The sequence below is a fragment of the Quercus lobata genome, chromosome 10 (genome assembly GCF_001633185.2).
Source record: "Quercus lobata isolate SW786 chromosome 10, ValleyOak3.0 Primary Assembly, whole genome shotgun sequence".
NCBI lineage: Eukaryota > Viridiplantae > Streptophyta > Magnoliopsida > Fagales > Fagaceae > Quercus > Quercus lobata.
The window spans coordinates 49,474,051-49,500,217 of record NC_044913.1 but is presented as its reverse complement, the minus strand read 5'-3'; the positions used below and the strand labels follow the sequence as shown (position 1 = coordinate 49,500,217).

Sequence of the window (26,167 nt, the reverse complement as noted above, 5' to 3'; positions counted from 1 at the left end):
TTTACTATATAATCAAATAAATGTTATAATTTCAAATTTTTGTAATCTAAAGTTTTGTATAAAAAATAAGTTAATTGATCAAATAGTAAATAACATCTGATTTGAACGAAATTTGATATGCATGTTAAAAACATAAAGAATATTAAATTCAACGGTTAGATTTTTAAAATTCACACCTAAAAAAGAAATATATGAGAAGTTTGAAGATTTTATCTCCAAATTAATTTGGAGAGAAACTTTGTTCTTTCAAGTTTTATCTGATAAGCACGTTTCTACCTCCACATATGTAAATCATGAGGCCCACCGCCCACTCAAATGCCCTTTTTTTTTTTTTTTATGACATGAAACCTCACCTAGGTAGGATCCGTTGGACCCACCCCTAGGGAGTAAACCATATATGCCCTGCCTGACAGAAACTGTGTATCAAGTACTTCTGAGAAACTCCTAGGGATCGAACCCAGGATGTCTGGGTCTACAGTTTATCTTAAGCCTGCAACCACTAAATTGCACCCTTACGGGTTTCAAATGCTGTTCTGCTAGAAGAAACTATAAAATAAATCAACAAGCATCATGACACCTAACTTTTTTGCTCATCTGTATCGTATCAGATAATCATGTATTTGCATGATGCTTTTATATAAATGCATTTCTGACATTTATTGCAAATAGCACGACTGAAAAGAAGAGGTCGAAAAAAGGGGAAGAATTAAAAGAACAAACTATCGAACACCTTGTTATATCCCCACTGCCCTCTCTTTTCACTTGTACTCAAGCTTTTTTCATTCAAACCGCTTCATCAACAATTTACAATTATAAGCCAAGCCCAAGCATGATTTTCAAGCTGAATAACATAACATGAAAGGCTCAAAATATGCTAGCCTAATCCAACCAAGCTCGCAAAGTATTGCAGTGGTTGTCCTGCAGGTCATCATATGTAGCTGAACATAGATACCAGTGAAACTAACTAACCAAAACCCAACAGAATTAATTAATAAATGGACTTGCAAGGAAGCAGGGAGGCACAATGAAATACACAAGGATATGAGAATTTAATACTGCTTATGGATAGGTGTAAGTTGCGCTAATATACCAAAGATTTAGAATCATGATAAGAATACAAACATCACTTTAGGCTGAAAATTTTCTGGACAAGCAAGATCAGTCAAGGTTGGCTCAGTCCATGAGTCAAGCTGACCTGAAGCTTGACACTCACCTCTAAACAAAATAAAATTAGGGTCAAGACACTCAACCCAAGTTCTCTTTTTCTATATTCATGTAGCGAAAAGACGGTTTCATGTCAACAAATAAAAGAAATTAATGTAATTATGACACCAGGATGAAAATATTAATAGAGTCCACTTTTCAAAATTCTGATACAACACCACCGCAACAATGAATTTTCCTATTGAAAGAGTAATGATTGACTTTGTTACTACTTTAAGAGAAGAAAAGAAAATAAGTTTTATGACTACCTTGTAGTTTTGTTATGGATATCAGTATAATGTTCCCTGAAGAATGTAGAGATCTGCAACACATTGACATTATTAGTCCAAAATTCAAAGATCACCACCTCAGAATCTACTAAACTCTTAAAGAATGAGGTCAGAAAAAGACATTAAGAGTATAGTAAGGGTGAATTTGAACAATCCATGAAACTGGAATCATTCAATCACACTCTTCTTACACTTTTTAAATTATTTCCTGGTGTCCAGATTTTCTTTGTTTTCTTTTTAAATCATTGTCAATATATACCGTGCAGAAAAGTAGATTGTTTTCATTATATATATTATCCTAAAATAGAACCCATGAAATTGAAGTTAAGGCTTTGTTAAAATAAAGAATGAATCCACATGAAGAATGCAAAGAGTTGTTTCATATGCCAAACAGAATACGATGGATAGGTTCAATTCCATTTGACATCTAACTTGACCCTATTGCTTTCAAAACAGGGGTGGAGGAATATTTCATACTTACTATAGACTGTACTCCCACTACAGAAAAACTGAAATATGTTTTCATTTGAGCCAATGCTTCTTTTGTGGTCTAAATGGCCTGAACTCACTGCAAAAGAAAACCAAACATATTTAGAATAACTGTGATGGAAATAAGCTAACATATAGATTATATAAAAAGAAGCATATTTTCCATCAAAGCAGTCTCTAAGCAGTGACGGAAACAAACTAAAGTTTTTCTTCTAAGTACCTCACTTGTCATCAATATTGTTCCTTGGGAACAAAAATAAAGGTGAAGAACCCAATTACAAGTGCCTTAGCACAAACTGAAGGCTCCAAAACGGAAAAGGGAAAAGGAACACAAATACGATAAGAAAGGTTTTATAATGCAAGGGAAGCAAGTAAGCAACTTTTGTTTGAATTTTCATATATGAGTTTGCATCTGGAATAACAAAATCTGGTACCACTAATTTCACTAAGGTAATTTTTTTTTTTATGGGAATTTTGTGTACATGAGGTATCTCTTCCATTCATATAAAATCTCATCACTTATATAAAATAACTAACAGCAAAAATTATTGCACTTGGAGATATGGTTAGTACTTTTGTCACAACTAATTTGATTTGAGTTGCTAAAAATAATATATAACTAACTACATGGTTCAAGGGCATCTTTAATAGTATGCTCAGGTCTCCATGGGATGGGTGAAATCTAGGTGTTGACAAGGAGAGCATGAATAGTCATTGTAAACTTGACGGTTGGTGTAATAGCAAGAACCCACTAGAAATAGCAAGGACTGACAACCAGAGGATGGTGAGGATCCTATTAACATAGAACATTCCTGAAAGATTTTTGTTGGTTTTTTTTTTTGAAATTTTTGAAATTTCTAAATGTTTCCAGCTTTCTCAGTAAAATTAGAGCCATTAGGTTAATATTAATTAAGATTGTTTTAAATACATTTTTCCTTGCAAAATAACTACTTTGGAGCCTTTAATTTTATCTCACATTGGAAAATCTTGAATCATTACAGTATTCAATCTACAGAATTCCAATCTTTTATTTTTCTCACCTGGTGTGCTCAATTTCAACCTTGTAGACTCAAGGAATTATTACTCTAACATTTCTTCTGCTATCATACTACATCAGGTGCAATTGCTTTTTAAAGCCTTGACTAAGCCTGGTTGCAAGTGACAAAGTTTAAAACAACCACTTTGTTGATGATGATCAAGAAGGTGCAAGCCATTCAAGCTACTTGATAAGTTAAGATGGAGGCAATACAAACCCTTAAACAGCAAGCCAACACATAAGCTAGAGCATAATTCAAAGAGATAAATGATTGGCCTGATGCTTTGGAGTTATAGATTGGCAGGAACAGGGATAGGAAATGGGATTGTGTTAGAGATCTATTTTATGACTAACCTATCGTTAGACTTATTTTTGGATATTCTCATAGGCACCTCTATAGGGACAACACCAATGGAAATGACGAAATTTCATGAATCATAAATTTAAAACTTTATGTATCGTCTTGGAGGTTTGGAAAAGTTGTGCAAATTGTCATACAAGGTAATTCACCTAAAAGTTATGTTAATGAAAAGTTTGCTCAACTAATTGCAGATTCGGATGCATCAGGTAATAAATTTTAAATTTCATATTACATTTTGTATAACTATCATGATGAAGTTTCTGCATTGTAATTATGACATATCCAAAATGTTGCTATCATATACTCTTGGGTAAGCCATGGATTGAGGAAAAAGTAGCAGTATATAATTCTAAGAGCCGTGTCTGTTTGTTGAAGAAGGATGAAACCAAAAGTTTGTATTATTAGAGAAGTCAGAACCTTTGCTTTATTTAAGAAGAAAGTTCCGTTCAACAGTTATGCCAAAGAAATCAAATCAAACTGAATATTTGGAAGTTGATGAAAAAATCATGTAGAGATCAAGAGGAAAAAATGGAGTTGATTGAGGAAGTTAAAAAGATCAAAAGCAAAGATCTATTTAATGAGGAAATTTCCAAAATAGAAGGCCACAATCCCGAGGATCTAATTGATTTTGCGAATAATGAAGTATCATAACAATTTGATTTTGTCGGGAATGAAAGATTTGATTTGGATGTTCTAATTTGGTGAATCTTCTCTATTTTGAATTTCAAGTTGCTTGTTTGGTTCAACAGGTTAAATGCATATCTGAAAAGAATACAAAAGGGGTTGAATAATCAAAAAATCTATTCTTCTAATATGGAAGATTTCGAAATTTCATACTTTAATTCAAGGATGAGTTCTTTCAGGTAAAGGGGTTTGGCGTAGAACATCATTGGAAAATTTTTCTTGATCTTTTTGTAATTTTCATAAAAATTAAAATTGAGATTTTATTTCTGTTAGAGTCTGGTTTTTTCACAGAAAGTTCAACCAAGACTCAAAAGCATGACTCCTTTTTTTCTCCTCTAAAAAAAGAAGAGGAATAAAAAAAATGACAAAACTTAGATATAGTACCTTAGGTACTATTCCTTTAGTTCTCCTCTTAAGATTCAATCATATGACTATTTAACTAAAAAATATACTTCCTTCCCATGAAAAAAAATCCACATGGCAGAATCGTAAAAGGGAAACCTAAGGAACAATACCTAAATACTATATCAGGAAGAAGAGGGGAAAAAAAAAAGTACTACCAAATTTATTGGGGAACAAAAAAGGGAATATTTTATATTTCCCAATGGCTAAAAGAACACAGGAACAAAAATTAAATTCACTGTTTCTTTTAACCCAAAAGAAGTTAAAGCAAAAGAAATTATACATGAAACAAAAGTACCCTTTGAAGTGGTAAGAAAACCAGATTAAGCACATTTAAAAATGATTTGAAACAATATGGAAGGGTGAAGTTGCCAATGAGCTGTAGCTTAATTGGCACTTCCTCTCTCATGATAATTGGTTGGAGGGTATGCATGTGTAACTTACCAATAAAGAAAGAAGTATGGCTTACGTTTACTGTGGTAACCAAAACCACAATCAATTGCAAATCTAAAGAGGAAAGTATAAAAAAAAAAATAACCTTAGAAATCAGCCTCATGGATCTTCTAGGAATTGCTCCACGAGCACTATGATTTGAGCTTCTTAAAACCTTTGCATCAGGTTTGCCATAGGGACTTCGATCTTCTCCATCCACATGTTTCCTCTTTTTGTGAAGTTCTTTAGATTCTGTATCATTAGAGCTAATACAAGTCCTCTCGACTGAGTTATTGATCTGTGAGCATCTGAAAGGAGCAAAATAGATTCATTCTCAGATTACGACAGCAAATTTAGACATGCCATAACAAGAAATTTGACTGAGAAGAAAGATTACTCTGAACTCTCCCTTCCATTGATAATGTTGCTCCTCTCCTGTACACAAAAGGATATTGTCACAAAATTTCAACATGATTGAATTTACCAGGTAGAAAACCGTATATCTACATTTGCAACCTAAATTCCAGGCATACATAATGAATATTAACTCTCTCACTCCCTCCCTCCACCCACTCCTCTCTCTCTCTCTCTCTCTCTCTCTCTATACAAGGAAGAAGGGAGGGAGGGAGAGAGTTAACTATTCATCACATATTTAACTCCTTCACTCTCTCTCTCTCCAAGGAAGAAAATAACCAATAGAAAACTAAGCCCAAAACTGAATAGTCAAATTCCTAGACTGGTATGTCTCATATACATGTGGTAGAATATATTTGCAAACTTTATTTAAAAATATCCATCAACAAGCACAGACAAAATAACTAGTCATAAGAAATGATACTAAACCAAGTGTTCATAATAGAATCCATCAATTGCTAACCAATATGTACCTGACTAACAAGCTAGAAAGAGGCAAAAGCAGGCATTTTGTTATCATTTAAACTGATAGACATGTGGCTGGGTTTAAATGTGATCCAAAATTTTACAATTAGATCACTAAAAATTACAATATACTTCTCAAACATTCACTCTCAACTACCTCAGTTAAAATATATTGGCAAGCATGGAACAAACAATTGCCTACAACACAAAGTAGAAATTCATTGGAAAAAAAAACCCTTGCACGTCAAGGTGAGATCAGATTTCATATATAATTTTATTATGCCCATTTTTTTATTTGTTGACTTGACAATTAGCATAATTAAACTCAAACTCTCATACTGGTAGTACATGATGCAGTACATGTAAAACACCACCATATAATGCATTTACACATATCCTGATCTTCAGGAAATAGACAAGTTTTTTGCAATAAAATTATAGATAAAAATAAAAACAGAAGTGCAAAAAAGACAATTTTAAAATGGGGAATACTTTTAGTGATAGTCCATTTTTTTGTTGGGGGGGTGGGGTTGTATCACTCAGGTGGGGGGAGGTAGAGGAACAGAGCATACCCATTCTTCAACACATGTTGGCAAAAGGTCATGATTAAGCTCACTTGAGTTGGCTAATGCACCTTGTTCTGTATTGCGCTTAGGATCAACCAAATCCAGCAAGCCATCGGTTTCAAAAGCTGAAGTTGATGCATCTTTACTTGCAACGTCTGATGTTGGCATCTCCAGAGAACCACTTGCAGAACATCCAGGATATACCACACTAGGGTTCACAAGACTGCAACTGTTTTGCATGGTTGAGTTCTCAAAAATTTCATCACCTTTTGAATTTTGATCCTTTGATGCAAGAGGGCTAAGTGGACAATTGGATTCTGAGTTGACCACAGAATTGCTTGCTGACTTTAACTGCAGAGTGTCAGTGATGTCTGAATCAAGGATTACAGTACACTGATCTTTTGCACAAGATTCAGCAGCAGAATTTATCTGGTCCTGTGTATTAGAACTGGGTTCGGACGAGATAAGCACTAGATCTTTCTTCAAATTCTCTGATTCATCTAAGGCCATGCCGCAAGACATTACTGCAGAGGACAGTAAAGATGCATCACCTTTATCTGGTCGTTCAAACGCCATATGATCATCTTCTATCATTTTTGAACTTGGGGAAGATCTTTTTAGTACATGACCATCATTGATTTGGACTGAATCTAAATTACCAATAAAGGAATTTTCTGTTTGTTTATTAGCCTCTCCAAAGTGCCCAAGGTCCTGATGAAGACTTCCCGACTTGTTCCTGTGCACACCCTCGCAAATATAAACCTCATTCTTAAATCTTTTAGTCCACTCTGATGGGCTTGAATTCAAATCAACATATAGATTGATCCCCTCTTCTGACATGACATAAAACTCAAAAGAAGCAGAAGGAACTCTTGGAGATTTTATTATAGAGGCAGCAATAGCATTTTCTACAGGACATGCATCAACATCTATGTTAGTATATTTAATCTGGGGCATATCTTCCACAGTGCCATCTCTTGCAAAACCCAAAAAAGCATTACTAGGGCATTCTCTTAGGGTCTCATTATGATTAAGACCACTTTTGTCATGTTGAAAAACAATGTGAGAGTGGGACACCTCCTTAAGATGACATACTGAACCACCAAAAGCATCCTGCATAGGAAGCCACATATGAATACTAACAGTGCAACAATAGGAATCTAACAGATAAAAAACTCTTTTTACAAACAAGAAAGAAGGGATCCCAACCTGTAGCATTCACAGCTTCTCAGGCTACTCAAACAACCAGAAAAGAAAGGAAAAAATAAATAAATAAATAAAAGGAAGAGATTTGTCTTCTCCTTGCACCTAGTTGAATTAGTACAGTTTTTTCATCATCTTTTTTCTTTTTTATTGGAAGGTTACATCTGTCCAGTGAATCCTGAACCCATACCCTCCACCTTGTTCCTACAAGAAGATAAGGTGCATTTGAGATAGAGCTTATTGGCGTAAAATTGTTTCACCATCTTGCCAATTCATGCTAAAAGTTGTAGCCAAATAAAACTTCCTTATCAGATACTCAGTGCTTTCCTTTAGAGGAGAATGGCAAGACGGTACAATCCTTTTGTTAGGAGACCCATGTATTAGTGAGGGTTAATTTTGTACTTTTATATTTTAACAAATGCTATTTATAAAGAGGAGTTAGCCACTATATTTGGTAAATTCTCTCTCCCATTCTCAGTATCTTTCTTCCTTGTCTAAAAATTTTATAAGATCATAGAAGACTCTGGTTGCCCATAAGGTCTTTGCTTAAAGTCTTTGTGTAAAATTGTTACCATCTTACCTATTCATGCTAAAAGTTGTAGCCAAGTAAAACTCTCCCATGTCTGATACTCAGTGCTTTCCTAGAGGCGAATGGCAAGACAATACAATCCTTTTGTTAGGTGACCCATGTATTAGTGAGGGTTAATTTTGTACTTTTATATTATAACAAATGCTATTTATAAAGAGGAGTTAGCCACTATATTTGGTAAATTCTCTCTCCTACTCTCAGTATCTTTCTTCCTTGTCTAACAATTTTATAAGATCATAGAAGACTCTGGTTGCCCATGTGGTCTATGCTTAAAGTCTTGCTAACCCCCAAATTTTTTCCCCAGTAAATTCCTCTATTCTCCCTGAGCGAGAGTCAGTCTGTTCAGATTTATTGATTATGGCTTATACAACATGTGAGATGAAATGGTGAGATTCTCTTGGAGGAGATCCACTTTTTTAATAACAAGCCCATCAAGACTTCTTTTTAATTGATTAGCAATTAATATAGCTAATAACCAAGTATGTCATGAGTGAACCAAACACACTAAATCTAGTTTCAACTCATGTGAGACATGGTCATAAGGAAGCAAATAACATATGTTCAGTGATCTATTGGGAGATACTTTTACATAGACGTTAAGTAAAAACCAGTTCCAAATCTTTTTGAAAAGTTAGGCATTATGTACCATGACAGACACCTGTCCACAAACTTGACAGTGAGGGTTAGAAGAGTTATTTATTAGCAAAGGGTAATTTGAACTTCTACATTTTAAGCAAGGGTGTATATACAGAGAAGTCTGACAATATCTGCAGCAGGCTCTTTATCCTTCTCTCTTATCTGAGAATTTTATAATATCTTTCATGCAGCATTGGGCCATTGGTCTTAAAAATGGCTTAGGAGGAGCCATGAAACAGATGCAGCTATTTAGACCCCTCTCCAATTAATAAGAATTGGAAATAGCACTGTCTTATAGGGTCCACAAGCTGTATCTTAAGTCAAGAAATCTTTCCAAAACAAACTGTCATTCACATACCAATACAATAAGCCCCAAAGAATGGTGATAATTGGTAAGGAATATATTTAGTATGCCATTCAATAGCTATCTAAAGGAAATTCAGTCATAAGGAATCAAACCTTATCTTGGTATTTAATATTTTGAGAGCAATTTCCCTTTTTATCTTCCTCTCTGAGACACAATATGAATCCATTGCCATCTGTGACAGAAGCAATCAGTTGCTGTTCATCCATTTAAGATGCTCTCATCACAAAGTCAGGACAAATGTCCTATTAGGCAATACAAGATTAATTTTACATATTAGAAGCTCAAATTTATAAGGCAATCGGTAAGTACTGGAAACCTTTTCGGGCATCCCCTGCAGGATTGAACAGCGCTCCAGGCTGCAGTTGCGGTATTGATGATGTAGGAGGTGAAGCCCCATTGATCCCACCTACCCTTTCCACGGATGATTTTGAATTTAAACTCTTGTTCTGGAAAATTTTCAAATATTAATGATGGGTGTATAACTTGACTACAATAGTTTCAACTTCATCTTAAATAAATGTGAACTCAAAGCATATTATTAAAATAGAAAGTTTAGAGAAGCATGAAAATGAACAATCTAATGGATACAAAGAATTTGAGCATTTTTAGTGTGTAAAAAATAATATAGATGAGTTAGTCTATATCAAGGAATGAAAATTTAAGTTTAAGTACATCCCTGGTCTCTTTGAATTGAATTCAAGGAAATGTCCACTTTCTAAACAATTATGGTAAATTTGTTATATGCTTATATGTGATGATGGCAAAATCTTTTAGTTATTTTTCTAGTGCATTGTGACATAAATTACATATTCAAGAAAATAATAAATGGGTCGATAGATATGGAACACTAAGACCATATATTTCAATACTTTTCAACAATTCAAAAGGAAATAATTCAGTTGTACAAAAAGAAGCACTTAGTAAATGACCAATAAGGCCACACACAATATATTTTTATACATGTACACAAGCACACCTAACCAAAGACTTGATTGGCATTTTAAAGAACAAGCTTAATCAAGCAAACTTGAGCCCAAGTTCCAAGTTAGCAAAGTTTGCACAAAATAAATTTGGGCAATTTAGGCCCCATTCTGTTAGTTTACCTACTAAAATTTATCATAGACAGACTCTAAAATGTAAAATAAGCGGTGCCCCTCAAAAACTGGTAATGGGTAATCCCCAATTTTATTGCTCATTACATTCTTTCCATATAAACCAACAACTCTTGCCAATTAAACAAGCCAAGCAAGCTTGGGCCTGAGTACTCCATATTGGCACTAGCTCAAACCAATCGGAAATAAGCCTTTAATACCTCAATGCTTAGCTCGAAAACCCACTCCATGGTTCATATTGACTCCTTTTTACCCTTGAGCATGACATGCTTGTTCTACACAGATCATGTTGCTGTAATTTGAGAACACCTCAAATAGTTTTCATTTTGATAAGTAAAAAAAAAAAAAGGAAAAGAGAGAGGTATTCTCAAATTAAAGCTGTCTTAATACCCTATTAAAGAATACCATCAATCCCAAAAGGTTAAGATGAAGGGAAGTGGGAGAAAAATGTGTGTACAATACATACGCACTAAGAGTCTATAACTATGAGCTCAAATATGTAATATGGTGTGCACAAACAGAAACAACACAGTAATAAGGATCAACATGTAAGCTTCCCTTTACATGTGATTTATTTTAGTCAAAAAAAAAAAAAACAGGTAGCATGGAAACAGTACCTCTAAGTAGGAGATCAGCAGTGTTGCCAATTCAGAATGTGACCTATTAGCAGGCAATCCATACTTTTTGCACAAACTTTGAAGCTCTTTCCTTGGGAGGTTGTAATAGAAATCCTCATTTTCCTTATTTGCCATCTATCTGGACTCAAAGCGTCAGCATATAAGAACAAGGGTCTATATCAAGGACGCATCATTAATTAAAGAACGAAAGATTTGCGGTGGGCTATTCTTGTAAAACTGTATTAGAGAAGGAAAGAAAACCAAGTTAATAAATGGATGAATTGTTAAACATAAAGTATCATTGGAATTAATGACGTCTTACTTGTAAATTTCACAAGAAGTTGAACTCTTTTACAAATAATGCCCCCACATTTTTACATCATGCATTTCTTCTGTGAAACTGTGGCCCTTATATTATATGCATTTGTTGTGATAATTTTTATTACCTTTATCAAATTATATGATAGGTTACTTAACATAACCCCACTCTTTGCATAAGTGACTATATACAAGCAATGCAAAACTGTATTAGAGAAGGAAAAAAAAAAATCAAGTAAAACACAAGGTTGAACCCTTACATTTCAACTTACTCGTAAAATCGCACGATAACTTTGATTTTTTTTTTTTTTTTTCCAAACAATGCCCCCATATTTTAACATCAAGCATTTTTTCTTTTAGAACTATTGCCCTATATTATACACATCTCTTGTGATAATTGTTATCTGACACCCTTATCAATTTATGTGATAAAATACTCAACCAAGCACACTTTTTGCACTTGTGAGTATTAATGGTATAAGACCCCCACCCATTTAAATTCTCCAATTTTAATTCAGATGTAAAACGCGTGTCATCTAAAAATTTCAATGTCTTAAAAACCCATGTAAACTACACAAAATCAAACAAATGCCACGCGTCTCACGTCCGGCCAAAAATGGAGGGAATTGGAGGTTTTAAATGTGAGGGGATCTCATCCCAACAATAAACAAGCAATAATTAATTACCAAAGGAGCTTGACTGTCATTTTCATAAAATGATTAGATACTCCTGGAACACAGTAACGTTCTGCTACCTCCTCTCACACTCATAGTGGACCCTACCATGAATTTAATTAGTAGGATCCACTATAAATGTGAGAGAGGGGCGCAGTGCGTCACCGTAATCCAGGAGTACCCAATAATTACTCATCATCTTTGGAAATGTAGCCATATCCATTCCTTTGCCAATGAAATTATTAAATTGCCAAATGCAATGTGGCTTATCTTTTTTGCAAAGTTGAAATATAATTACAAACAATGAGTAGAGGATTAGATTACCAGTAACCCATTGGTTCGGCATGTAACCTACCAATTAAAAAAAAAAAAACAGAGCAAAAATATTTCAACAACAATGCAGCTTCTAAGACTTGAGGGCTAGCTTGTCTGAAGTTTATCAATTAACTATAAACGTGGTTTCTTTCAGTGTATTTCAGCTCAAAATAAGTTTAACAAACAACAAAATAACACACACAGACTCACAAACACATACACACAAACACACACAAGATATAAAATTCAAACAGTGTTTCTTTTCTTAACCTAAAGTAAGTTCCAATTTCCTTCACAAACACGAAAACAGAAACAAGATAAAAACATTTCCCTAATCCCTTAACCTTAACCTTTTTTGAACCCTACTCCCTCCGTTTGGAAGCTGAGAAAACAGGAGGAAAGAGAAAAAAAAGAAAAAACCAAAACATAACTTCGTTTTCAGACAAATCGACGCACAAAACCAAAGCTTCAAACCACTTCTCAGCCCTCTCATACAACGAAGAATCCAAAAACCTAACCTCGATTTTTGTTTCGTTTACTCACATTTTCCTAGCGACCTCAAACGTTGCGTTCAAAATTTTGTATCTTTCACTTTAACGGAGTCAAATAAAAGCGAACAAGGAAGTAAGAGAAAGAGTAAGAGAGAGCAACAGAGAGCATACCTGATCAGAAATTTTCCCGGAAAATCAGTGAGAAAGTGCGAGAAAATTTTCAAAGAGAGAGAAAGAAGACTTTGAATTTTAGTGTGTGCAAACGAGTCTTCAAAATCTGGTTTTGTTTTTTTTTTTATTCGTTCAGATAGAAAAAAAACGGTGTGAGGAATGGCATATTTGTAATAATGAGGACTTCGAGGGGCATTTTTGAATTATGTGTGTTTGGATTAGAAGCGGTGTTTTTGTACGGTGTGGTGCAGGAATAGTACTGTACAGAAGGAGATCAATTTTGGTTGGTTAAATGAGTGATGTAAATTGCGTATTTGTGCCTAATTGGCTGCGGTCTATGGTACAATAGTTTTAATGGTGGAAGTGATGGCATGGAATCTAAAAATTTAGATAAAGACAACATGGGGAGCGTACGGATTTGGCAATTTGGGTTCTACTTAAAGGATTTGGTGCCAGATGCCTCCAATTGGGCAATCTGATTCAGAAGTTGCTGCGTTATAATAAGCACATTTTCTTTTCTTTTTTCTTTTTTCTTTTTTGGGTATAGAGTTTTACGACACAAAATCTCACGACATTTTTGTAACAAACAAAGGGCATTAAATCGTGGTAGATCATAATCAAAGTAAGGTTATTTAGGGACTTATCATAACTCAAAATTAGAATATTATGAAAATGTCGTGAGATATTATCGTTTCTTTAGATTTTCTCTTGGTTTTAACTCCAATAAAGTTGATATGAATACAACTCGATGTCCTAAAATAAGTAGGTGTTTATTTGATGTCTTGTGTAGAAGTATTTGATGAACACCTCACCAATGTATTTTTAATCTTAAACCATAAATGGTAAAGGCGTAATTATTAATATCTTACCATATAAACAAATTTTTATCCTAGATGATGCATGTATGTACCACATAAGAATAAGAATAAAAATAAGAATATTCTATAGAGACTTTTTTTTTTAATAGTATATTTATTAACAAAGAAATTATCTTCACCCTAAAATAGAAAAGAAATGATAAAAAATAAAAATAAGATTTAGAAAAGCACTTCTTGAAACTGTTTTTTCTCACAAGTAGTGTGCCTGTGGGAGGTGGGGTTGAAGCAAATGACTGTATAGTTGATGCTCTTATGCTGCTATTAGTAGGTCAAACGCTATCTTTCTTGAATTGGAGGGAGGGGTTTGTTAGTAGGAATATTATTTGATGGATGGTTAAAAATTTTCAATTTACTTTTGTACCCTTAACTTGTGTTATCGATAAATAAATCTTAATTAGGTAATATGGTTATTATTGGAAGTATAAAAGGTAAATAATAAAGAGTTCTATTCTCTTAAAAATAGTATAGATAACTAGCTTTTATAGACACACTTTTGTGTGTTGTGACTCGTGAGATAAATTTTGTTATTTATGTTTTTAAGAGAAATCATTTTCCCTTGATTCTCAATTTACTTTCGCATACTTAATTTATCTTATTAATATAACTTTAAGTTAGGTAATAAAATTATGGTATAGTATATGATAATAACAATAAAAGAAAGTACACAAAACCTCATTGTTGTTTCTTTGTAAATCATGAAACCCCTTGAAATTTTGAACATAACAATAATCTCATGTGGTATTTTTATGTATAAATCGTTAAATATCTACGAAAATAAATGATAAATTTTCCATGTGATGACACACTTCCATATTAAGGGATGTATTTTCACATAAAACAATATCATAAGGGCTTTTGTGTTATTCTTAAAAACCTCCAGTGATTTTAACATAGAACTATAACATAAGGGGGGTGTTAAGATTTACCGTTGCGGAAACTTTGTCAAAATAAATTTGACACTAAAAATAAAATATCTTGTCAAATACTTTGTGATAAATTTTACTACACTCAAATAGAATAACAAATGAGTTATCAAAAAAATAAGTTTTATTGATACCTATAACATCACACACACTTTGCTACAAACACCACTCTATTTCACTCACTACTTATTTGCTATCTCACCACTTATTCTTGCATACCACACTTCTCTATCGGATGCTTTGATACAATCCATAGCTAGCCTTATATAGAGATTACAAAGGAGACAAGAAAACAAAGCATTACATGCAAAGTAAATGTCGAAAAAAATTTAAAACAAAAACTACGCTATTTCTACATTCAGAGGAAGCCAAATTGGTTTGATACTCAAACCTTTTAACTCACCTACTAAAGAAGGAAACGTCACCTAAAGACATGAAACACTTCTTTATCTTGATCTCTCATTCACCTATTGTTTTTTTTTTTTTTTCGAGAAATCCAACAACTTATCTTTATTCAGTTAGTTGGTAAATCAGCTTGCAAAACATTAAAAATGTCTGGAGAAACATTCTCCATCCAAACTTCAAACAAATAACAAAGTCTAGCTCTCCTAGCTAAGGCATGTGCTATTGCATTGCCTTGCCTATAAGTGTGAGAGAATGACCAACTCTGAAGGGAGTTTACAAAAGACAAAGTGTCTATAACTAGATGACCAATATCAGAATTCAACCTATCACCATTTTTTAGAGCCAAAACAATAGACTAGGAGTCACCCTCAATTTTTTTTTGGACTCAAATCGGTATTGCTGACTCAATTTTTGAGGGTGACTCATTCACCTATAGTTAAACATGCAAAACATTGGATTTATATATATATATATATATATATATATATATATATATATATAAGAAAGAGGATTTATTTATTATCTAAGGAGCACTATTACAAGTATTGTCTATTGAACACTCACGAGGAGTGCCGAGTTGCAAAATATCACATACATATTTTACTTAAACAAAATTTGGACATTCATTATATTTTCTAAAATTGCATTTGTGCTCCTATCCCCTTTTTGCTAGTTCATTTGCCATGCCATTTGCTTCATGGAAGATGTGATGTGAAAAGACAATCCATTATTAACCAAGTGATATCCTGCAATCCAAAATCAAAACAGAAAGTTTCAATACCCAAACACCATATGTTGTTAGCCAATTGGGGAGAATTTGAGAGTTGATTTATAGGTTTTTATGTTTATATCCTAACCCTCAAGCCATTTTTAAACCATATCTAATAGCCCATATTTCTGTAATATTATTTGTAGCAATGCCTATGTGAATTGAGAAACTTTTTATTCTCTTCCCTAGCTGTCTCTTAATACAACTCCACCTCCTACTTTACCAATGTTATTTTTAGAACTACTATCTGTATTTAAAGTAACAAAAGAGGGTTGTGGAGGATGCCAAGATGTTCTTTTAGTGACTTTTGTTCCCTTTTCTTTTTTTTCTTTTTTTTTCCTATTGTATGCAAGATGATAAAATTCCGTGGCTAAGTGTAATGTGCATTATTTGGTTTAATGTTTCAAAAGGACAATTGAATATCCTATTATTCCTAAGTAGCCAAAGTTGCCAAATTTCATAAGAAAATAGAATATTCCAAGGCTCATTTGAAAAGAGCTAGGAGATATATTAGTTAAATTTTCGTGTAACCGTATTCTACTAGCGATTTATGGAAAAATAGATATTTCTCATTGTCCCGAGAGGGCAATCCAGAATTTCTTTGCCCAAGGCCAGTCTCGAATGACATGTAAAATACTTTCAAGATTTAGACATCGAAACACTCAAGGCCAATACCATGTTGGTGGTGAGCAATAAAGGAATGTGTATTCTGTTATGAATGCATTTCCATATAAAAGTTCGATTTTTTTTTTTTTTTTTGTAGACATGGGGTTTTCCATAGCCAATTCCATTGACTTTTATCAATTTGAATCCCTTCATGTGTGTATATGAATTTGGATGCTTCTTTCACATTGCACTGTCCATTACTATTTGGCCAAATTAGTTTGCTTGGTTGAATATGGTATTGTGCCAAAGGAATACTTCTAATAAGTTTCTTGATTTCGTCATGTAGTGGAATGGTTAAGGATTTTAGATTCCATGCACCTCCTTGATGCACAAAGTCCATGTTAATTTCTTCTTCTGCATGGGATAAAGGACCCTCAATATGATACCTAAGAGGTCCCCTGGTATCCAATTGTCATTACTGCAGGCCTAATGCTCTAGAGCCCAATGAAGGTTTCGCGTTTTTAGGGATATTGTAGGGGGTTTTTTGTAATTTGCTTCCTAATAATAATAATAATAATAATAATAATAGTTACACTTTTTTACTCTAAACTTCCACCTCATTCATAATATCTCCCAAACTATCAATTTGTTTGACACCAAATTGAAGAATTGTATTTATGTCTAAATTGAGTTAAATGAGAGAAAAATTGGATGTAATGACAAAATTACCCTAATTTGTTGCAATGAAAAATCATTGTTATTATTTTTTTAACACCCAATTTAGACAATATGAAGAATATTGATACAATCCTATCAAATTAAAATATCGATGGTAAATTGATAGTTTGCATGCTATTGAAAATGAGACAAAAATTTAGTATGAAAAAAAATGTAATTTAATAATAATAATAATAAGTATGATTAGGTGATGAATCTAATCATCTGTGACCTTTGATTAGTAGATGATGTCCACTGAGCTGAAGTCGTGGCCCATTCACATCCATCGATATTTTGGTTTTCATATATCTCAATTCACAATTGTTGGGTGGGAGGCACGCAGCATGAACCATCACTCAACGAGAAACATTTTTTTTCTATTTTTTGGTTCATAATCATATCCTACGAGTCAAGAGCTTGTAACTCCCTATCAACAACAACAACAACAAAAAAAAAAAAAAAAAAAAAAAAAAAAAAAAAAAAACTTGTTACTCAACTGATTAATACATTTCCAACGGAGACATCTAGAGTTCAAATTCTCTCACCTCCAACTATCGACGAATAAAAAATAATACTATTAATTTGTATTTTTTTTTTTATTGTTTGACTATATTAAGTTATAATTACTCTCTCTCTCTCTCTCTCTCTCTCTCTCTCTCTCTCTCTCTCTATATATATATATATATATATATGAAATGGGTTCAAGTGACATAATTTTTACATTGTAGATTCTAAAAAGATTTAAATATGTAGAAATAAAATTGTGGTAGTACATTCCTAACAACCCTGGACTTATTAGGCCTAAACCCCCAATTAATTTATATTATGGGTTAGGTTTAGCCCACAATGGAAGGTCCTAGAAGTGATTTGTATGGTAGTGGGCGATGCCCAAGTAATACTTTGATAATAGGTTGCTTGGAATTCAGTCTAGCCAAGGAGGCTACCAAATAGCAAAGTTTCCTTTCTAAAGTTCGAGCAGAACTTCCTTATCCCTAGAACTATGTTCTCACTTTTCTCTCGTGTCTCTCTCTTCCATGTTTTTTGTTCCAACCCCACTTTCTTGAGCTTCCTTCCTCCTTTATACTCTTGCTTTAATGTGTCTGCCATGATAAGAGAATATCCTGCATGTATGTGGGTCCCTTCACTCGTAAGGTTTTGGTGGGCCCTACTACCCTGTTTTTGAAATGATTTTCTGGTAACTTGTGCCTGACGTTGAATCCTATGTTCAACGGGCAGATTTTTCCAAGGCACTACTTTATGTCTTTGGTCACGGTGGACATTTGTCAAAATGCAACTGTCGAGGTGGGATCCTTCATTTAAAACATCTCAATACTCACCTAGTTAAAATGGGCCTATCTTGGGCCAAACTAACCCTAGATAGGCCTAGGTTGGTCCGGGACAAGGTTGGCCTTTTGGGCCAAACTAACCCTGGATGAGCCTAGATTGGTCTAGGAATAGACCAAACTTTCTGCCCACCTACAAAAATCTAAAGGTGTACATAATACACATAATTTAAAATCAATTATTATTAATATTTTCCATTATATAGTAGTTTAAATGTTGAATTTCATTTTAATAATGAAATAATCCCAATGTATAATTTAGATATGATAGACTTTAATCTATGGTTTCGATTTTATGATGATATCATATTTCTAGAGAAAAAAAATTTCCCATATATTTTAAAGACAGATTGGGAATATAATAACATCCATCCTGAACCATATAAATCAATATGAATGTTAATTTTTTTTTTTCATATTTAAAATACTGAAAAACCAAAATTTACAAGAAGGTAATCATGATATATAAAAGAGCGGCTAAAGATTTATTTACCTTTATTTGGCCTTATCTCTTTCTCTCTCTCTCTCTCCATATATATATTAAAAAAAACACACATTAAATTTTTCAATGGCTACAAACTTGGCCAATGCATGAGTCATTGAGTTTTCATCCCTTTTGACCGAACAGAAACAACCAACAAAGTTTTTGTCTGCCTCCTATCAATTAATAAGAGTCAGCTTCAGCAGGTTTGAGTTTTATGATTCATATATTAATTATCGTCACACGTTCACAAACGTCGCTTTGGCCGAGTGGTTAAGGCGTGTGCCTGCTAAGTACATGGGGTTTCCCCGCGAGAGTTCGAATCTCTCAGGCGACGTTAAATAATTTTTTTCTCTAAAAATTTGTGAAAGTGCAATAATTTCAGTCAGTTGTACTACTTGCATGATTGCAATGAGAAGTAGTGAAATGCAGTCGTTTCAGTTGCTTGCAATGTTCCAAGAACTTGCCAAATTATGAATAAATTGTTTCTTTTTGAGACCAAAAGTGGTAATTGGTTATTTATTTATTTGTTTTTTTTATTTATTATTTTATAATTCGGTAATTGAAAGAGAGGGGATTCTAATTCAAACCTAAATGTTTTTATTAGAAACACAAAAAAAAATTCAATTGAATTATAAGGTTCTTAGCAACCAGTGGATATGTTATGTGGTGGTTTGAGTTGTGGTATTGTTATGGGGTTGGTGTACGGGCTTGCCGCTTGCATATGTGAATTTATGAGTTGGTGGTAGTGTTGTTGTTAAGTCAAATTTTGTTTTAGGGGTTCAATGTCATTTTGGCTTAAGCTTGAGAGGGGTGTAATTTCAACTCCTCTTATATTCCTAGTTCTTCTTACATAAAGATAAATCTGGGGGAGTTGAAATTTGGGGGACACAATGAAAGTAGTAAGGACTTCTACTTTGATCGAATTGTGATGGACCTTCCTAACCAAATATGATCACATACAAAAGATGAAGACCTCAAACCATTCAAGACCACCCGAAAGGGGCTGGTCAAGGAGGTTCTAATAGTTAGGTTAGAAAATCAGTGGAGAAGATGAGCAATGAAGAATGAAATAATACAGTGTATGAGACTTGTTAGACATACCTTATCCTGTTGAGTGAGGGAGAGAGAAGATCTGGCAGGAAATTGACCTTAAGACCTAGCAATAGATTTGCTAGTTGGTTGTTCCATCACATCAATTAAGGAGATGTTTGTCAGGATAGTATTCCCATCCACCTTTAAACTAAGCAATAAGCATTTCAATTAGTTGCCCACTCGACTTAGCTAAATGGGTGCATGTCAAGGCAGCAGTTCCAACATGTAGACAGACGGGACAAGTCTAGGAGAATTGAATATGTTACTTGTTTCATTGGTCACTATTAGGGGGCATCAATGGCCTGAGCCGGCATATAGACATAATGGGCTCGGCATAGTAAGCTATTATCTAGTTAAAAATATTAATTTTGGTGGTTTTAAAAAATTATATTGCTATTTTTAGTACCTGAATATAAAAATATGGCTATAAAAAAAAGTATTTTATTGTAGTGTTCACACTACTTTTAGCTGTGGTGTTTGTTTTTTTATTATTTTATTGTGTTATTTATATTATTTTATTGTGTTAAAAACTAAAATAAAACAACTGTTAAATGTTTTATAAAGTGAGAAAGTAAAGTAGATAAAGTAGCATTTGATAGAGCTAAATAGCTAAAGTTATAGCTCCACCAATGTGAATGCTCTAATAAGCTAGATCGGGTTAGGCTGAAAGAGAAAGCCTCGACCCATGGGTAATGCTCATTTTGTCTTAAGTAGGCTGGGCTACCAGGTTGGGCTTAATGGGTTACCTCATGAACTTGTGTTAGCATCTTATTTTATTTTATATACATATAACCGAAACCTTTGAAACTCCCACAATTTTCCACGTCACCACTATTTTATTTTTCTTTTTATTTTAGGTTTTATATTTTATATATTTATTATTTTTTTAAACAAAACTACTCTCTATAAAACCCGACTACAAGACCATACGCAATAAAACTCGACTACAAGACCATACGCAAGAAACCCAAAAACTGAAAACCCTAGACCATTTATCGTTCAGTTTCTTCCTTCTCTACTTTGGTCTCTATCTTTACACTTTGCTTCTGTAGTCAATACCATCTGAGACTTGGCTTTAAGTTGCAAATGGTTTGTGTTTGCATCTAAATTGTGGTTTGTTAAGGCTTGAGTTTAACTTGATCTAATATGTCTTTCATCTTTGAAATTTCAAAATATATCAAAAAATCCAAAAGGGAATCTGACCAGAGTGGGAATTATCTTAGAAAGCCACGTAAGGAAGAGGAAGACAGTGAGAAGGAAAGGTAAGGCATGGGGCTTCTTTGGGAAGGTTGTTTACTCTATTAAGGTTTCAACTAAGACATTATATAGCACTTACATCCATTCAAACAAACACGTAAAGCTGTACATTGAGGTCTATACAAATAAGCCAAAGGCAAACGACCACGTTAATTAACATCAATCACTCACACATGAATCATTCTTCTTTTTTCCTTGTCGTACCCTCTTTTTCTATTTGTTGAGATAGAGTAAATTTGTGGTTTGGTTGAGGGTGCATGTGATGGCTTTTGAAACCCTTCATACTCACTCAAATTTTCACAATTTTCACATCATTATTATTATTTATTAATTTTTTACTTTAATGTATTTCATGCTTCATTTTAGACTCTATAAAATAATAAATTTGAATTATTCCTCCACGGCACTAACTCTAAACCTAACACAACCTCTTTTTATTTGACTTAAAATCCTACATTTAGAAAGAGAAAGACAAAACTCTGAACCGAAAAAGCTAAAAAAATTTCAGCAATTTAATTTGAGATTTTTTGATTTGTAGGTGGTTGCAAACCATTATGAAGTGAGCCAAGCTTCTTAGAGAGCAACCTTACTGCAAGGCTTAAGGTGATAAAAATTTTCCACCCTTTTGTTTTTTTAGTACGTGTTAGCTTTTGTTGGATATGAATTATGAAAGGTGTCTGGGCAGAATTTTTTTTAATCGGTTTTCCCTACTCTCTTAAATATTGGAGTTTATTGCATTGATTAGAAATGTTGATGATTTTTTTTAAGGGAATGCCTCAATGAAGGATTGGTAGGTATATATATATAATACTAATATATAGAGAGAGAGATTAAAGATTGGGGAGCTGTAGTTTTATTTTTCCCTTCACCACTAATTTGAAAAGGAAAGAAAATCTTTTGAATATTTTTTTTGTTAGTTTATTTGTTTTTCATGATTTCAAATCCTGATGAGAATCACTTTTGCTATGGAATACTAGACATATTTCACCATTAATCTATTACGAATATATTTGTATTTTAGCGTTCATGTACAATGATGCTAGGAGTAATCAAGAAACTATAATAATTTATAATAAAAAAAACTTACACACAAAACAATTGTAAACTTTGATCTATAACTTTGTTTTATTTTTTATTTTATTGTTGGTGTGTAAAGAAAAGGTCGGCTAAGAATCAAGAAATACATCTTTATAGATTTGAATTTGAATTTAAATTATGAAATATGTTATTAGTAGCTCATCTTCAGCTTGAATTTAATGCCACACCCTTTATTTATTTATTTTTTTCGTATATATGATCAATTTATATTTTTACTTGATTAGTGCTCTTTTTTGCCATTCAATTGGTACCTCTTCTTCTTTTTTACATTCATATATTTCAACATCTATTTTTTCCAAATTTCTCCCTTTTTTGTGTGTGACGAGGGTTTGTTTTGTTTATTGGCTTAAAAGTGTCCAAAGGAATTTATTTATTTATTTATTTATTTAAATAGTTCTACTATTTAAGCCAGATGACTAAAGCAAACTTTACTCAAAATTTGGTACATTTATTTGTCTTTGCTCCCAAACAATGTCATTTTATTCATATGAAGGTTGAGACTATACAACATTATTGGTGTTAAGAGTTTCACTTTTGGTCTTAGTATTTTATTTTTCCTCTTAAGTTGTAACTTTTATAAGTGAAAATTTACAACTTTTGCTCATCTTTTCCATGCATTGCATGGGTTAGCGACTAGTTATTTTTATAAGGAAAGAATTAATTTTTTTATAAGGGAATAATCAATCTTTTTTTTTTTTTTAAAGAAAAGAATCAAAGAATTTAATACTTAATTACAAATTTTTTACGGTCAAATCTATTTAATTTTTTGTTTTGTTGATGAAAAACTGTTTAATTTTTTTTATTAAGGCTTTAAATGGTTTTTTTTTTAATTTTTATCTTTAATATTAAAAAAATGTCAAATGGTTAATTCAAAGTTGCTAGACTACTAGTATAATATATGTAAAGACTCAATTTGTATCGATCCCAAACTCGTATTGGGTTCGAACGCTAAAGGCCCAAACAATAAATTTGTAGAGCGTGGATATAAAAGAACTAGATTAACTTCAGAAGAAAAACGATTAAACTTAACGTTTCTAGATGGATTAATACAAATATTACGATCAATTTATCCTTGAAACAAGCTAAGTTCTTTATTTCGTAAGATTTTCTTCTAAGCATCAATTGTTTAGAAGTTCCGATCTTTTTTCTCAATACATTCTTCCATGTTATATATTGCCCTCTTGGTGTCATCATCACCACACACGTGTAGGTTGGATTCGGGGGATTCCTTCCTGTCCCATCCAACACTTCCTAGAACCTTCAACCAGCAGCTATAAGACTACATCATTGTTCAGGCATCACCTCCACATTAATTCGATCAGAGAGTTGGTTGAGAGGCAATTAATGCGGAGGCAGCAATTGTTAAAGATAGTTGTTTATCTTTTCTTTCTTACTATTGGCCCCATGTCCCACCTTTAGTGGTAATGTAGTTTCGAAGTGTGTTTGTGACAATACGGCGTTCAGGTCGTCCTCGGACACATATTGCCGAGAAGGATTTTGTCATCGGACGAATACTGGACCCATCTCATGTGATATCTACTCCTCTTTTCATTTGGTTCCCCTTATAACCTTATGTGGGCCTCCTCGGATGGTTTAACGTCCTCGGATGGTCACAGGCCCAGTTAACACGGTTTTAATAATTATTGATTAACTGGCCCCCACAATATATATTTAGTAAACTAAATTTAATATAATCACTTTAAGTATCTTAATGGTTGGAGGAGTTTTTTTAAGAAATTCCTCTATAATGTCTCAAAATCAATCCTTCATACTCCCCTTATATATTTTTGTTATGAATCCTGAGTTATTGGGTTGGGCTAACGGGCTGGATTTGCCCATTGGGCATAAACTAGCCCATAGCTTGATCCACTTTGCTAGTGGGCTACCTATATGCCTTAATAATAACGGGCTGGGCTGCCCATTTGCCTAGTGGGCCGTCAGGCCATTAAGTCAGTCCGTGGGCAATAGACTAATTGGTGACCCTTAGTTGTTGTGTTCAACCTTTATGTTTGGCCTATATATTTTTGTTATGAATTTTGAGTTATTGGGTTGGGCTAATAGGCTGGGCTACTGGGCTAGCCCATCGGGCACCCATGGGCCTTAATAACAATAGGCTGAGCTGCTTATTAGCTTAGTGGGCCATTAGGCCATTGGGTTAGGCCATGGGTAATGGGATATTCGATAACTCTCATGCATTATGTTTGGTCTTTGCGTTAGACCTTTGTGTTGGGCCTTTTTGCTCCAATCATTGTGTTTAGCCATTGTATTCAACCTCTGCATTAGGCCTTTGTTGTTTTGCAAGAATTATTAGGCCTTTTTGTTAGGCCCTTGAAAAATTTGTATTTAGTTTGGGTGTTAGATCAAACTAGGGGTGACAAAATTGGACACGACCTACGAACCTGACACGATATGACACGAAATTAGTAGATTATGAGTTGAGTCTTAATGGGTTCGTGTTATATTTAGGTTGACACGATTGACCCATTTAATAAATGGGTTGGGTTAGTGTTTAACATATGGAACCCGTTTGACCCATTTAATTAAATGACATTTTATCAATATACTTTTCAAACCCTAGATATATAAACTTATTAGTTGTTGTGATTTATTTTCTTTGACATATAACGATTGATTATTTGTGATATTAAGATATGTTTTAGTTTTGAATTACTATTTGTGATGCAATTACTCGTTAGTTTTAAATTTTATATTAAAAATATTTTTTTGTTTGTTTTTTCATAAATTTTTTTTCTTTTCATTTTGAAAATATTTTATAAACAAGTTGACACGACTGACTCGTTTAATAAATGGGTTGTGTTAGGATTGATGAATTTTGACCCCTTTAATAAATATGTCGGGTTAGTGTTGACTTATATAATCGAATACTTATGAGTTGACACAACATAAATTTAACACACGAACACGAATTGCCACCCCAAGATCAAACACTACAAAAGCAATAACTCATCTATAGATTCAGCATATCAAACTTAAGGGATAGGTGTAGGGAAATAGTTTCTCCTACATGTGATACCTTCTAAAAAAAGTATAGAGAAAGCATTGAAAGCTGGCGCTTGACATTTCTATTGCTTCTTTGGCGTGGGTGCCTGCGTGATTAAAGGGATACATGCCTAGATTCTCTTGTAATATGTGCGACTTTAGAGAGAGAGAGAGCAGCTCATGTGCTGATGGAGACAAATGTTTCCTAATTCTAAATCTGTATCCAGTTGTAATTAAAATGGATAACAACAGCCATACTTGTCTCTCACTCTCTTGTGTTTTAGTAACTTATAAGTCAACCAATCATTATAAAAGTACTAAAAGTTTAAACCTGCTACATCGAAACACACGTTGCAGAAAAAAAAAGAACGAGTTGCAGAAAATTAAGACTTACCATTTGTGTCATATAATGTATATGATAAACAGCATCTAGTCCAATTAAACTGAGAGTCAAACAATCAAGTGACAAGTTGCATATAATATACAGTGTAGACTTGAGAAATTGCAGGGCTTTGTCGCAGAGATGGCACATGTCTGTATTAATAAATTTACGGAGAACTTTTATTGGAGGACCTTGCCTCTGCAGATTAATTGGCAGCAAATGAATTATAATTCGGGTTTGATTTGCTAAAAGCATTCCCATCAAGAGTTTTAAAAGTTTTAGCTCTTAGCAACTAAAAAAGCCACTTTATAACATTTAACACATCATTTTACAATACATCCAACATCAAAAATTTTATTTTTTTATCACTTCATTTAA

General features: G+C 33.4%; 1 protein-coding gene and 1 non-coding gene across 4 annotated transcripts; one reads left to right on the top strand and one right to left on the bottom strand.

Annotated features, from left to right (window-relative positions):
* Window positions 1-1,079: 1,079 nt before the first annotated feature.
* Window positions 1,080-12,947, bottom strand: LOC115964103 (dentin sialophosphoprotein). 3 transcript variants are annotated; one of them, XM_031083427.1, is made up of 9 exons: window positions 12,836-12,947; window positions 10,867-11,103; window positions 9,454-9,583; window positions 9,230-9,309; window positions 6,349-7,455; window positions 5,295-5,332; window positions 5,004-5,205; window positions 1,975-2,061; window positions 1,080-1,525 (listed from the first exon to the last, which is right to left on the bottom strand). In XM_031083427.1, exons 2-8 carry the CDS (start codon window positions 10,999-11,001, stop codon window positions 2,059-2,061), a joined length of 1,695 nt encoding a protein of 564 aa, XP_030939287.1. In that variant the 5' UTR covers window positions 11,002-11,103; window positions 12,836-12,947; the 3' UTR covers window positions 1,080-1,525; window positions 1,975-2,058. The 3 variants fall into 3 exon arrangements, with proteins under 3 accessions (XP_030939287.1, XP_030939288.1, XP_030939289.1); XM_031083428.1 differs by having other exon boundaries at window positions 10,867-11,005; window positions 12,836-12,938; XM_031083429.1 differs by lacking the exons at window positions 9,230-9,309; window positions 9,454-9,583; window positions 10,867-11,103; window positions 12,836-12,947 and adding an exon at window positions 7,552-7,662.
* A 6,265-nt stretch (window positions 12,948-19,212) lies between these two features.
* TRNAS-GCU lies at window positions 19,213-19,294 on the top strand. The gene has a single exon. It is a non-coding gene; the product is annotated as a tRNA-Ser (tRNA).
* The last annotated feature ends 6,873 nt before the right edge of the window (window positions 19,295-26,167 follow it).

Excerpts from the sequence above, each read along its gene's own strand:
- LOC115964103 (XM_031083427.1), bottom strand. The coding sequence starts at position 11,001 with ATGGCAAATAAGGAAAATGAGGATTTCTATTACAACCTCCCAAGGAAA. Across the intron at positions 9,584-10,866 it reads TGCTGATCTCCTACTTAGAG|AACAAGAGTTTAAATTCAAA; the intron begins GTACTGTTTCCA and ends AAAATTTTCCAG. Across the intron at positions 5,333-6,348 it reads CAACATGTGTTGAAGAATGG|GAGAGGAGCAACATTATCAA; the intron begins GTATGCTCTGTT and ends TTTTGTGTACAG.